The 12,040-nt window shown below is 34.1% G+C and overlaps 1 protein-coding gene across 5 annotated transcripts in view; it reads right to left on the bottom strand.

The window, feature by feature from the left end:
• The window catches only part of CCDC102B (coiled-coil domain containing 102B), a 138,699-nt gene that overhangs the window by 105,962 nt on the left and 20,697 nt on the right, over positions 1 to 12,040 (bottom strand). For all 5 annotated transcript variants that reach the window (XM_066184297.1, XM_066184283.1, XM_066184264.1 and 2 more), the window contains exon 5: positions 9,004 to 9,112. In XM_066184297.1, the coding sequence (XP_066040394.1) occupies positions 9,004 to 9,112 (109 nt within the window). The remainder of the gene's footprint in view (positions 1 to 9,003; positions 9,113 to 12,040) is intronic.

Below are 12,040 nucleotides of genomic sequence, written 5' to 3'. Positions count from 1 at the left end.
CTGCTTGAAATTTATTAGGGACACATGCCAACCAAAATTCTCAAAGCTTGACAAGCCATCATTCATGGGGTGAGTGAGCATTCCAATGTACCAGCAAATGACTATTTCCTTTTGCTACTATGCACAGGGAGGTCAAATTTTTAATCCAGGGAATAAACAAGCAAAAATTCCCTTATTGACTAATAAACTAAATTCTAACAACTAATTCTAATAACTAAATTCTAAATTCTAGTATCTGATGACTGTATCTCAAGTCAATTAAAAAAATAAAAGAAAAAATAACAGTTTAATATTTATGTTTCACTAACATACAAGGTAAGACTTGAGCTCTTGATATTTACAACGAAGGGTTCGATTTGTGTACTTTACAAAGAGTAGCATGCATTTCTTGTAGTTGATTGGATATTATGACAGAACAATGCAGGGGTGACAGTGGTAATGGAATAAACAAACTGCATTAAAAATCCTAAGTAAATGACAAAGATTGTTTTAGGAGTAGGATTACAGTAAATATTTTTCCTAGTGTAACTTGAAATCTCAAAGGTCAGATGATTTTGGGCATTCTTAAGCAAAAAAATATGAAGGAAAGTAGGAATTTTTCACCTCTTAATTTTTCTCACTGACATCTCAGATATGTGAGGGGGCTTGGGGGAAGACTCCTCACTGTGTGCTGAAAAGTTCAGTTCCAGACATTCTGATTTAATTTTCAAAAGAAGGTAGAATAGGGCCCTGCTGAGATTATTTTTTTTTTTAATGACACTTGAAACTTCTTAAATTCTGGTTAATTCCCTTTTCATCCAAGTATTGTTGCAAAACTGAAGTTTCTCGGTTTAAGAAATTTTAAGATCTGTATTTAGCTTACTTCTGTTACTACCATTCCTATCAGCAGGAGCGAACTGTATATATATGTGGATTTTTGGTTGTTTTTCCTTCTCAAACCTAATAGAACAAGCTTCTTCCCAAAATAAGGAATACAGATTAGACCCTGAGAGATCTGAGACTGACTAATGCAAAACCTCTTTTTAATAGCAAGATAAAAAATAGATTTGTATGACTGTGAGTAGAAATACATGAGCAGACTTTAATGGAAGCTAAAATGAGTTTCTATTTTATGGAAAGAAATTACCAGACCAATTAAATTTTCATTCTTAACTTTCAGAGCAATAACAATTTATATATCATTTACAGAAGATAATTTTTATATTTGGTCTTTTTAGAAATAAAAAGCCTATAAATTTAATTGCAGTCCAGACTATGAAAGCTTGCCTCCTGTTATTGCAAATAGTTATCTACTGCTGTGTGTTTAGGTAGTTCTTAATAGTAATTAATTTAGGAACTAGAATATGCCATAAGCCATTCTAATAAGTACTGTAAAAACAAGATGACAACCCTTCCTCAAAAAAAATCAGGGATTTTTCATAAGAAGATGAATGCAGGCATGTAGAAAATCAACTGGAAAAAAAGAGTAAATAGTGCAATAGGTAATATATTTATTTGTTTGTTTGCTTGTTTTTAAAGTTGTATTTGCTGTACAGAAGGTCAGTAAGTCTTTTGCTTACAACCAATTTCTTAGCCAGCTTTCCATCCTCACTTTACATTTTTGAATTGAGAAAAACATGTGGCTAAATAAAGAACTGTAAGGAAACAGAAAAATCAGTAATGGTCAGCATGATTAGGAAACATTCAAAACAAGTTCAAATTGTCCTCAGTCTCAAGAATTTCCTAAACTGTATGGTTATTACATGTTGCAGATCAGAACACTGTTCAACCCAATTTAAACTTTTTATATGAAATTATTAATATTAAAGATATAATAGGTATACAAATTGATAGATGGGAAAATAAAAGACTAACTAAAATTAACTTACAGTTATGCTAATGAATCATAACAAAAATACATCAAAATGACAGCAACAGTCAAAGCTTCTACATTTAACTTAGGGACTACACTAGTTCACTTATCGTACCAATGAGGACTGTTGACTTTTCAGATAAATGGTCAAGGGATGCTGGGAATAGGATGCTTTCCGTAACCATAGGTCTCTACAAATAAATACATGTCAGATTACTGGAATACTAAATAGTGTGAAACCACACTAGAATTTGTAATCATTACTTCCGTATTGGAAAAGCATCCATAGCAACATATTTAATTAAAATTTGCAAGTCTGATTTGACATAATGTGAAATATTCAGGAAAATCAAAATGGCATCAAGGTTCCTCGATGAGTAAGCAGACTATTTTACCAATGTTACTTAAAGTGTAGATAAATTGCACTGTAATACACCAGATTTCAAAAGTTGCCATGTTCTGATGCAACGAGTTTTATCCTTAAGCATTAAGAACCTCTGCTAAAAGGGACAGATTAAACCAGTATTTAAACTTGTTTTCTCTTCTGAACTGTAAGTTCAACAGGATTCAAGAAATAGAGGAGATGATTGATCAAAGAAATTTAAAAGTGTTGTACTGCTTAGAGTTCAGGTAAATATAGCATAGGACATTTCTCCATACAGTTCTCTTTTCAGAGTAAGAACCTGGAATATACAGATTTAGTCACTTGTTCTAGATAAGCAATTACATAAAATAATTTCTGTAGAGCAGTGGTCTGGTGATAAGTGCCCGTAGTAACATTTCTACTGCTTCCAGTATACATGGCATGTCTTGTGTTTTATCTGACCCATACCTACAACAGAACATCACACTGGGTCCTCTGAAGTTACAAGTGTCCCTGAAGAATCTTCTGTTACAATTCCTAATCACCTGTTACCACACAGTTCAGGAAGTGATCCAAAGTTCATTAACATCAGCAGATTTCTCATTCACTTCAAGAGATCACTCATGCTGTTACTTTAGGAAAGATGATGTACCTGACCAATGTAAGCATGGAAAGTTTTGTTTCAAAAACAGTGGAAGAAAATTATCTAAGGCTGTCTTCCCAACCAAGCCTCCCCCCAAATTATATTATTAGTTTTTTAAGTGACATGTTGCTATCCTTATCCAGGTAAGGATAGAAAAAAAAGAACTAGATGGTCTAGATGATCACTAAGAGAAGAATGCCAAAAAGATTCATATCTTTAATTCAATGTCATCAATTTTCAACATTCTACTTGTCGTTACATTCAATTCTTCAATGGCTTTTTACTTTTTTCAAGTAATTTCAGCCCAAATTGATTTTATGCGGATGAATAAAGCAAGCACACTAGCAGAAATATTTACTTTGACAACTAAATCAGTGCTAAAATATAATACCAAAAGGTAAATTCAGAACAGATAAACATACATTAAAATTTAGATATTATTTTTTTTTTTAACTGTACACTGCAAAGAATTAATTTCTGATGTAGAGAGCCATATGGTCAACTGACCACACTAATACATTATTAAGAAGCAACTTTGTCATAATTTTGGGCCTTTCAATCTGAATTATGAAAAATTCTTTTTGTTAAAGATTGCAGTTAAAAAGATTTGTTAAAGATGCAATCATAGAATCATAGAATGACCTGAGTTGGAAGGAGCCTTGAAGATCATCTAGATCCAACCCCCCTACTCTGGGAAGTGGCAAAACAACAGGCTAAACAAACCTCCTCAAATGGTGCCATTTTGTCATGGTGTTTCTTTCACAGAAAATCTCTGTGCAGAAATATGTTTCAGTATGCACACATGTGATTCTTCTGAACATACTTTTTCACAGAAATAACTTTTTATCTCTCAGTTTTCCTTAAATAAAAAATAAACAAAAAATAATCCTTGTCTTACTTGATGTTTTCAATGCAAAATGTGTAATGAAGACAGAGAAAATATTGACAAGTATGACTCAATGGAGTTTAAATATCTTGCCAGAAGCCAGTATGAGCAAAAAAGTCAATGAAACTGTAGACTTATCCTGCATTTTCCAAATTAGATTTGTAGGAAAATAAACACCAAATGGAATCTCAATTTTTTGCAGCATCATAAATTATACTTTATGCTGGACACAAAGAACATTAAGTATGTAACATCCAGAGATAAAATTAAATATGAATGGGGACGTGATTTATGCAAACAGTGGAAGGAATAATTAACTCTTTGCAAGAAATGCTGCTGAAGGAACAATAAAGAATTCTTTCCTTACTGTCTAACCACCTGTAAATTATTGTAATTTACACCGGAAAAAGAAATGTGTACATTGAAAGTAATTTTTAAAGTATTTTTATCAAACTATGACTCAGATGTGTAGTAGCATTTTCATTCCATTCTACTCCGTCCGAAAATCACACCAGCCTCCCAAACAAATGAAGCAGTGAAACCAGTAAGGAACACAAAATTCTAGACTTAGTCTAAAAAGAATGAGATTTTATTACAGGAAAATTACCTGCACCAAGATTCCATTCTATTAACTCATTTGGATTCTCAAATAATTAAGATGTTGTTTACAGAAACTTGCCTAATGATATTTAAAATCTCAGCCTTGAGGCTTCTGATATCTAACTTTTTATAAAAACTCCTTCAGCACACTAAAATAGACTACTGGCTATTCTCTAGTGTATAAAAGCACTATAAAAATTTTTTTTGTACATAATTTTGTTCCTATGATAGCCATGAAAAGTAGTCAACATTTCTGGGCATTAAATTAAAGAAATTAAACAGAGAAATTCACAGTAGCCAGTATAGCTACTGTGAATATTTATGTCTGATAATTATTATGCTTTCTGCAGGATTCAGGGGACAATCAGAAGACATTTTTTGAGTCAGGTGAAGACTATGGGAAAGAATGGATGAACTTACTACATGTATCTAAATTTTCTGTAAGATTATAAGCGTATCACTTTTTTTTTTATTTCATATATGTACTAAGTGAATGAAAAAAGCAATTTCAGGCAAACAGCTGTGTAGCACCTTCACACTATAAGATAATTTCAGAATAAAGATTTCTGGAGAAGGTAGAAATCATGCAGAGTGTTTGACAAGATCTACCTGTTGACAACTTGAGCCTCCAAGTAGGCTGTTTCATTTAAAAGAGCATTTAAATGTTTACAGTGATAGTAAAAGACTTGATTTATCCAGACTCTTAACTCAACATCAGAGGAGCTACCTGCACCTGGGAACAATAGGTAGGGAATAATTCACAATCTCTTAAAGAAAGTAATGCTCCTAAGTAACAATACATGGATTGTTGTAATACAGTGTAGAACATTCGTATACTGAGAGAGAGAACAGAAAACATTTGTCTTAAAAGATATTTCAAGACATTTGTTTTGGCTCTATCACAAAATCAATAGCTGGTGTCTTATTTCAACTGTAAAAAAAAAAAAAAAAAAAAAAAAAAAAAAAAAAAAAAAGAGGAAGAACAGAAACGTCTCTGCCAAATATACAAAATGCTCATTTAGCCTGTTTCCCTTTTTATCTAGGTATACTTTTTTAACACTGATGTTCCAAAAAGACTTAAGTACCAATTATTGTAATTTTTGCCGCATATCCCACAAACTGGGATAGGAATTTCCGTCATTAACTACCAGAGCAGTAGATAATGTAGAATAAGAGTACATTCTGTACTTCAGCCAACTGAAAATCTTAAACAACACAGAAGTCACTGCCTGTGGACGCATTTGTAAGTCTACAGTGCACACCAGTGGAATATAGTAGTACATGCATTTTTCCACTATTTTCAGTATAATGTAAAATTGTTTTGTAAATATTCCATCTTATTTAACTCTTAAATGACCAGAAAAGCCCATCCTTCAGGATTTATAAAGATGGACATAAAATTTGTAGGAAGATTTGCAATGAATATAAACAAGAATATTTTATTGTACATAAGATAAAACGATCATTTTAAAACCTAAAACTTCAACAGGCTTGCTCACTCCAATTCTGTGTTTACAAACATCACAACAACACACCAAGACTTTGCTTTGTTTTCCAGATTCCAAAGACCTAACTATACAAACTCAGACATACTTTTTGTGTTTTTCAAATTGATAGTTAATTGATTTTTAAACTAAACTGGATCTGAAAAAATTGGATATCCCTTTGCTGGGGACATTCAACAAGTAAAGTTATGGACATAAAAATTTTCATGTTCTTCAGAGAACTTAAAGATTCCTACTCTTTCCAAAAAATTTTACTTTAAACCCAAGTATATCTAATGTCAATACCCTTTATTTATTCAGTAGTCTTACGAACAATTTTTGCCTTTCTTTGGATACTCATGCAAATACAACAATAAATGTAATTTTTTACTGAGTAATTGCTTTCCTGTTTTAAAAATAAAAGTGTTTTACATCTTTTAATGGGTGAACAGAACTCTTAGAACAAAAAAGGAAATTATCAGTTACAACACCAAATGCAACTTTCTGTTGTATTTGTTAAAATGGTCTAATTTATGACCCCAAACAGGACAAGATCAATGCTAGTGTCACACAAAGCTGCCTGTAATGTAAGCTGCCATGGTTACTATGGTTATAAATTGTCACTTTGCTACTTTAATTACCTCAATACTTTTAAAACCAATTTACAACTTTTAAATTGATGCTGAATGGGTAGTTTTTTAAAACTGTTATCAGCAAGATCAACAAGGATTTTCATATTTAGTTTATTCCAAGGTGAATTAATACTTGTATTTTTCTGAAAGTAATTAAAGAAAGTGATTAGTTACTGGGAGCATTATCAAGTATTGCAGGTGTGAAGATTCTAACATTCCCCAAAATCTCTCCAACTTACAAAAGGCAAAGAGCTACCCATTCCTAAAAATGGTTTCATTTGCAGTGGCATTGTCACTTGCAAACCAAGCATGTTTTTCACATTCACAGTGGGAGTGTTAGGCAATCTACCAAAGGAAATAGCAGATTAATTTAGTCAAGGCCATGAAAATAATCTAGATGTAATGACTGATCTGCTGTTAATCTAGAAATTCCTTTGTGATTTAATACAGAAAATGTATATTGGAATCATATTCCATGCTTAGCATAGTAATGTCTGCTCTTTCCTTTATTTCACTTCCAAATTTTTCACTGTCAAAAATCATGTCTGGTGTTCCAGCATCCACTTCTGAACAGTAATATATAGTGAGTAATATTCACATTCGTACTGTCAACACACAAGGTTTGGTTTATGTCAGTAGAGGGAAAGTTTCCGCTTACAGAAACCCCCTCCACTGATATAAATAATTTCATTCATATTAGTCAGATTCATCCAGATGAATGTTGTTCTGTAATTTAAAAATGAGATTTATGTCATAAATGTCAGAAGATGAACAGAATGCTCAAAATATCACCCCCTGTTAACAATTAAAGAAATCAAGCATGTTCCCAAGAAAAATGCAGCAACACACATATGTAGGCATGGCCATGCATAAATATTGTTAACTATCTCAAATAAATTCTCAGAAAATTTTTACTTCCTGTTGTTCTGTTCCAGATGAGAACACCATAAAGCATTTCATAAAGATTTCTTAAGCAAAACTATCAACTAAATCTAGACTTCTTCTCTTTTCCACAAGTATAACAAGCTAAAATCCTATTTAATGAGCAAGCTGCAAATAAAGAACTAAAATCTGAAGGAGCTCAAATATGATAGATAGATATTACTTTGTTGTTGTGTTGCATATGCATCACCTATTAACTGGAACTTGAGATTTAACAGACTGCTTTCAATTCTTTCCAGAACATGAAAGAAAGCTAATTAAATTCCCTCCATTATTCCAAATCTGAGATGTCAAATTCATAAGACATTTTAAATTCACTATCTATGCTTACTTATGTAGACACACATTTTGAGTTTTGTTGGATCCAAGAGGTCCTCTGTCCATTGTCCTGAAAGATAAAACCTGTAAACTGCAACTCAAATATTTCTTATTGTTCTAGTCATGAACACAGATTGAAATGAAAATGTATTTCCTAACACCAACCCAACACAACCAGGCAATGCTTTTAAATTACTCCTTCAAGGCTGATTTTTGTAAAAGTACATCATTTTCTGGCAACAGAACTCTGCCATGAGTGTCCTGCTGGGCTCAATCAGTCTCCTGACACATCTACCTGTACTCCTGAGAATTAGGACAAGCCTTTCTTTACTTCAAGGCCTGACAGCTTTGATTGACTCCTTTGTTTACCTATCAGAGTTCCCTCCCATGGGACCCTTCCCAGCAGTCTCTGACTAAGCCAATATCCTGCTCCCCTTAGGTTCAGGGTCTGTACTCTGCTGCTCACCTTCTTTCAGGGTGACCAACACCACTATTTCAAAGTTACCACAGATGAGGAAATTATTCATCATCACATCCCCAGCTAGTTTCCTTCATATTAGTCAACAGCAGATCCAGCTATTCATCACCACTTGTTGGCCCTTTGAATACCTTCAGCAAGAATTTAGTCCTGAAACCCCACTGAAATCCCTTTGATTGCAGCAGATATTCTACCTTTCGAGCAGCTGTAGTCAATCACAAGAACTGGGTTTTACAACTCCAAGATCTGAGTTCTTTGTGAGGATCCTGTAAATCTCCTCTTAGCCTTTTCTAATCCTGCCCACCTTACTTCCTGGTCCAGGTCGATGGGGACAACACATTTTTTTCAGCCAATTTCTACACCTCTACTATTCAATTGCTCCAGCCTTACAGGAAGGGTAGCAGGACTTTACTGAACATCCCCTTACCCCACATGGGCCCCTTCTCTCTGAACACAAGCCCTGTTGGACCCTGATCACAGATTTCTGTATATCAGGACCACCAGCCTCACCACACATGGGATGGGACACCAGAACCCGCCTCCTCTGGCGGTTCCTCACTGGAAGCCTGTGGAGCCATCCCAGTGCGAATCCCACAACTCCCGAGCACCAGTGCTCCCATGGCAGCTTCCACACACCCTCATCAGGTCCCTCCCATCTGGCTACACAGAATAAGAATTGATAAGTGGTGGATTTATCACATTCATAAACCCCGGACACAATTTTACTCTTAGTTACGACACAGGAAATCAGAAGTCTAAATTTTCTTTCCTGTTCCATGTGAGAACAGTGTATTTCTAACATACCTGTTTCAGGCTTTCCAGCTTGCTTTGTCTCAGTTCTTCATATTTCCATTTCCAAAGAAATAATTCGTTTTCCATCTTTTCCATTTCTTTGTCCAGAAATACATTCATTCTAAAAAAGTATTTTAAAATTTAGCATTGCACAATTTTGAAGCTGACAGAAAAAATTACTTTAAATTTCCTTCACATAGCTTAAGTTATGTTTTACTGCCTTTGGCAATGGTATATCTTGACTTTTCTAAAAACCTATATAATCATGGCATAATTATTCCAAAAGATTCACCAAAAATAATAGCTAAAGAGAAAACAGAAATCCAGTAATACAGAATTAAAGCTTTAAATCAAAATTTTTGGATAAAAAATCTGACTTCATTTAGTGGTTGAGGCCACTTAATTTTTATCACAAGTTTCTTCACAATTAGTGAAGATCCTCAAAGAAAATGTAATACATCACTTTTATTTAGTATAAACAGAAGATTAAACACATGTATACAGTAGGAAATATACACTACAAAGACCAGAAACCAAAGATGGTTGATGTTAAATGTTAAAAAAAAAATAAAATATGTATATTTCATATTTCAAAAAACAATTGCTCCTGGAGGAAAATGCTAGAAGAATTTTATGAAAATGTATTATTTAGTGCAGAAGTACGATGCCTGTACAATGCGAAAAATATTAAATAGTTAAAAAGAAATTTCTAACACTGGCAATTGAAGAAACTGTTGTGTGCCACAGTAGTTATTTTATATTCTAATGGAGGCCAATGGAATTTTTTAACCTTTTAAACAAAGATGTTATTGCCAGGCTTACCAGAACTATAGTTTGAAAATAGTTGGTTTAAATATTCACCTATTAAAGCAAAGTGTATTGATGGAATTTGTTTGGGGCATTTCTGTGCAGCACACTGCAGGCTTGCACAGAGATAGAAAGAGTTGCCACTGACTAGACTGACTCAGGTCCCTGAAGCAATGCCAGTTACATTAATGTTGCAATCCACTATAGCAGAATATCTTTTCTCTTCTTTTATACCTAAACCTAATGCTCTTGAATCAGGGATCTCCTTTTTCTGCCTAGATTTTGCATAAAGCACAGTTTATCTTAGCAAACACCTAGAACTTTCACAACATTACAGTAATAAAATAAACACAATTATTCACAAAGCAATGTGGAGCAAGATGTATTTTATGCATTTCAAGTCAACAGTTTTTCCTTTCAAAATAAAAGGATATTTTATTGGAAAGATATCATGACTTCATTGGGGAACTAAGACAATTGTTACTGGGACATTTAATATAGTAGAAAGTGAAAGCATGAAAGATGACATTCTAATACTTTGAATAATAGCCTATTGACTGTACTGAATGCAGTGAAAGTCCTCAGAAATGGTCTAATCTGAAAAGTAAAAGAGGACTGTCCAGTTTGTTTTGCTTATTTAGAAGACACTAGTTTTGTTTTGTATTACAGTACTTCTTAATTGAGATCAGCTCCTATAACACTAATTGAAAGAAATTATTCTGATTACATAAAGTTTACTATTTAAATACAGAAAACAAAGAGTGGAAGAAAGAGTATAGCAAACATCAGAAGCAGCTTACTACTAGGTAAAAGGATCAAGTTCAGAGCATTTTCATGGATCTTGTAATGAGACATTTTAACTCATTATCTAACTAAATCACAGAATTATACAGAATGGTTGAGGCTGAGAGGGACCCCAAGGAGGTCATCTGGTGCAAACCCCATGCTCAAGCAGGGCTGCCTAGAACTGATTGCTCAGGACCATGTCCAGATGGCTTTTGAATGTCTCCAAGGATGCAGACTCAGCAACCTTTCTGGGAAACTGGTGCCAGTGTTCAGTGATCCCAACAGAAAAAAAAAGGATTTCTTGTTCAGGCAGAGCCTTTTGCATCCATTGTATATGTTACCCAGCCAGTCTTAAGCAGTTCTTCTTTGATATTATCAACTGGCAGTGGGCTAGTTTGTGGGTTTTTAGTTTTAGACGAAATAGACACTTTTAAGTTCAAAACAGAACAAATTATTATCTTAAAACTAGAAGACATTTAGATGAGAACACTGATCCAAAAGATGACAAAAGACTGCTATTTTAATAGCAAATGATTATGAAAAATGCTGAGCTACTCATAAGGTTTGTAATTTCCATTAATGTTAATGGGACCTCAAATGTGTAATTGATACGGGCCATTAGTACCTAGTAGAGGATATTGGTGTGTAGCTTTATATTGCAAACACAAGCCTGATATTTTTTGATGACAAAAAATAAATTTTCATCTCTTTACTTTTATTATTTTTTTTAGACCTTCCTTCTTTTTTGTCCTTTCCAAAGCCTGATTTGTGTGCATAAGGCTATTTCAACATTACTGATGATAGCTCTAAGCAGAATGCAATAAACAGAAGCCTCTCAGGGCGAAGAAGCAAAACATCTTATGGAGAGATTAGTTAGGAAATCAAGAAAGTTACTACTTAGGTAACTGTTAGGTAACTTAGTTAAGGGGTAGTTCAGACACTGGATTTGCATGAGTTAACTTGACTCTAGAAAAAATGCAGTCAGAGTGCTCCATCTAAACCAGGAAACTGCTGAGAAGTCCTCTGCTGTATGGGTAAGATCATACTGACTGCTAAAGTAACTTTTGGCCTTGGGTTCAAGCTGTCTGTAGTCTGTTTGCTTTTGATGCAGCACAGCTGTGTGTCCTTGGCTCGAGTTCACTGAGAAAAATTGCTAAGTTGTGAGAAAGAAGCTGTGAGAATGAAGCTGTGAGAATGTACTTAAGCTAGAGCCACATAAGATAAGGGGAGTAAAAATGCAAGCAGAGGTCAGATTGTTGAGATAGTCATTACTAGCAGCTCCAGAATACAGGAGTAAAAGTATTGACATGAGCAAGAGTCAAACCTAAGAGAGAAAACTGGAAATCTGAATTTGGAAATTTGGCAAAATCAGCCAATTCTACTAAGCAGTGGAGACCAACCCTTTCTGAGCTAGAAGGTGACAGCCTGCCCAGTACAGATTCATCAGCTAGCTCAA

This window comes from Chamaea fasciata, unplaced genomic scaffold (assembly GCF_029207755.1).
Source record: "Chamaea fasciata isolate MVZ Bird 193981 ecotype frontalis unplaced genomic scaffold, bChaFas1.0.hap1 SCAF_1, whole genome shotgun sequence".
NCBI lineage: Eukaryota > Metazoa > Chordata > Aves > Passeriformes > Sylviidae > Chamaea > Chamaea fasciata.
Note: the sequence above shows the minus strand (reverse complement) of the source record. Positions and strands in the feature narration are given on the sequence as shown.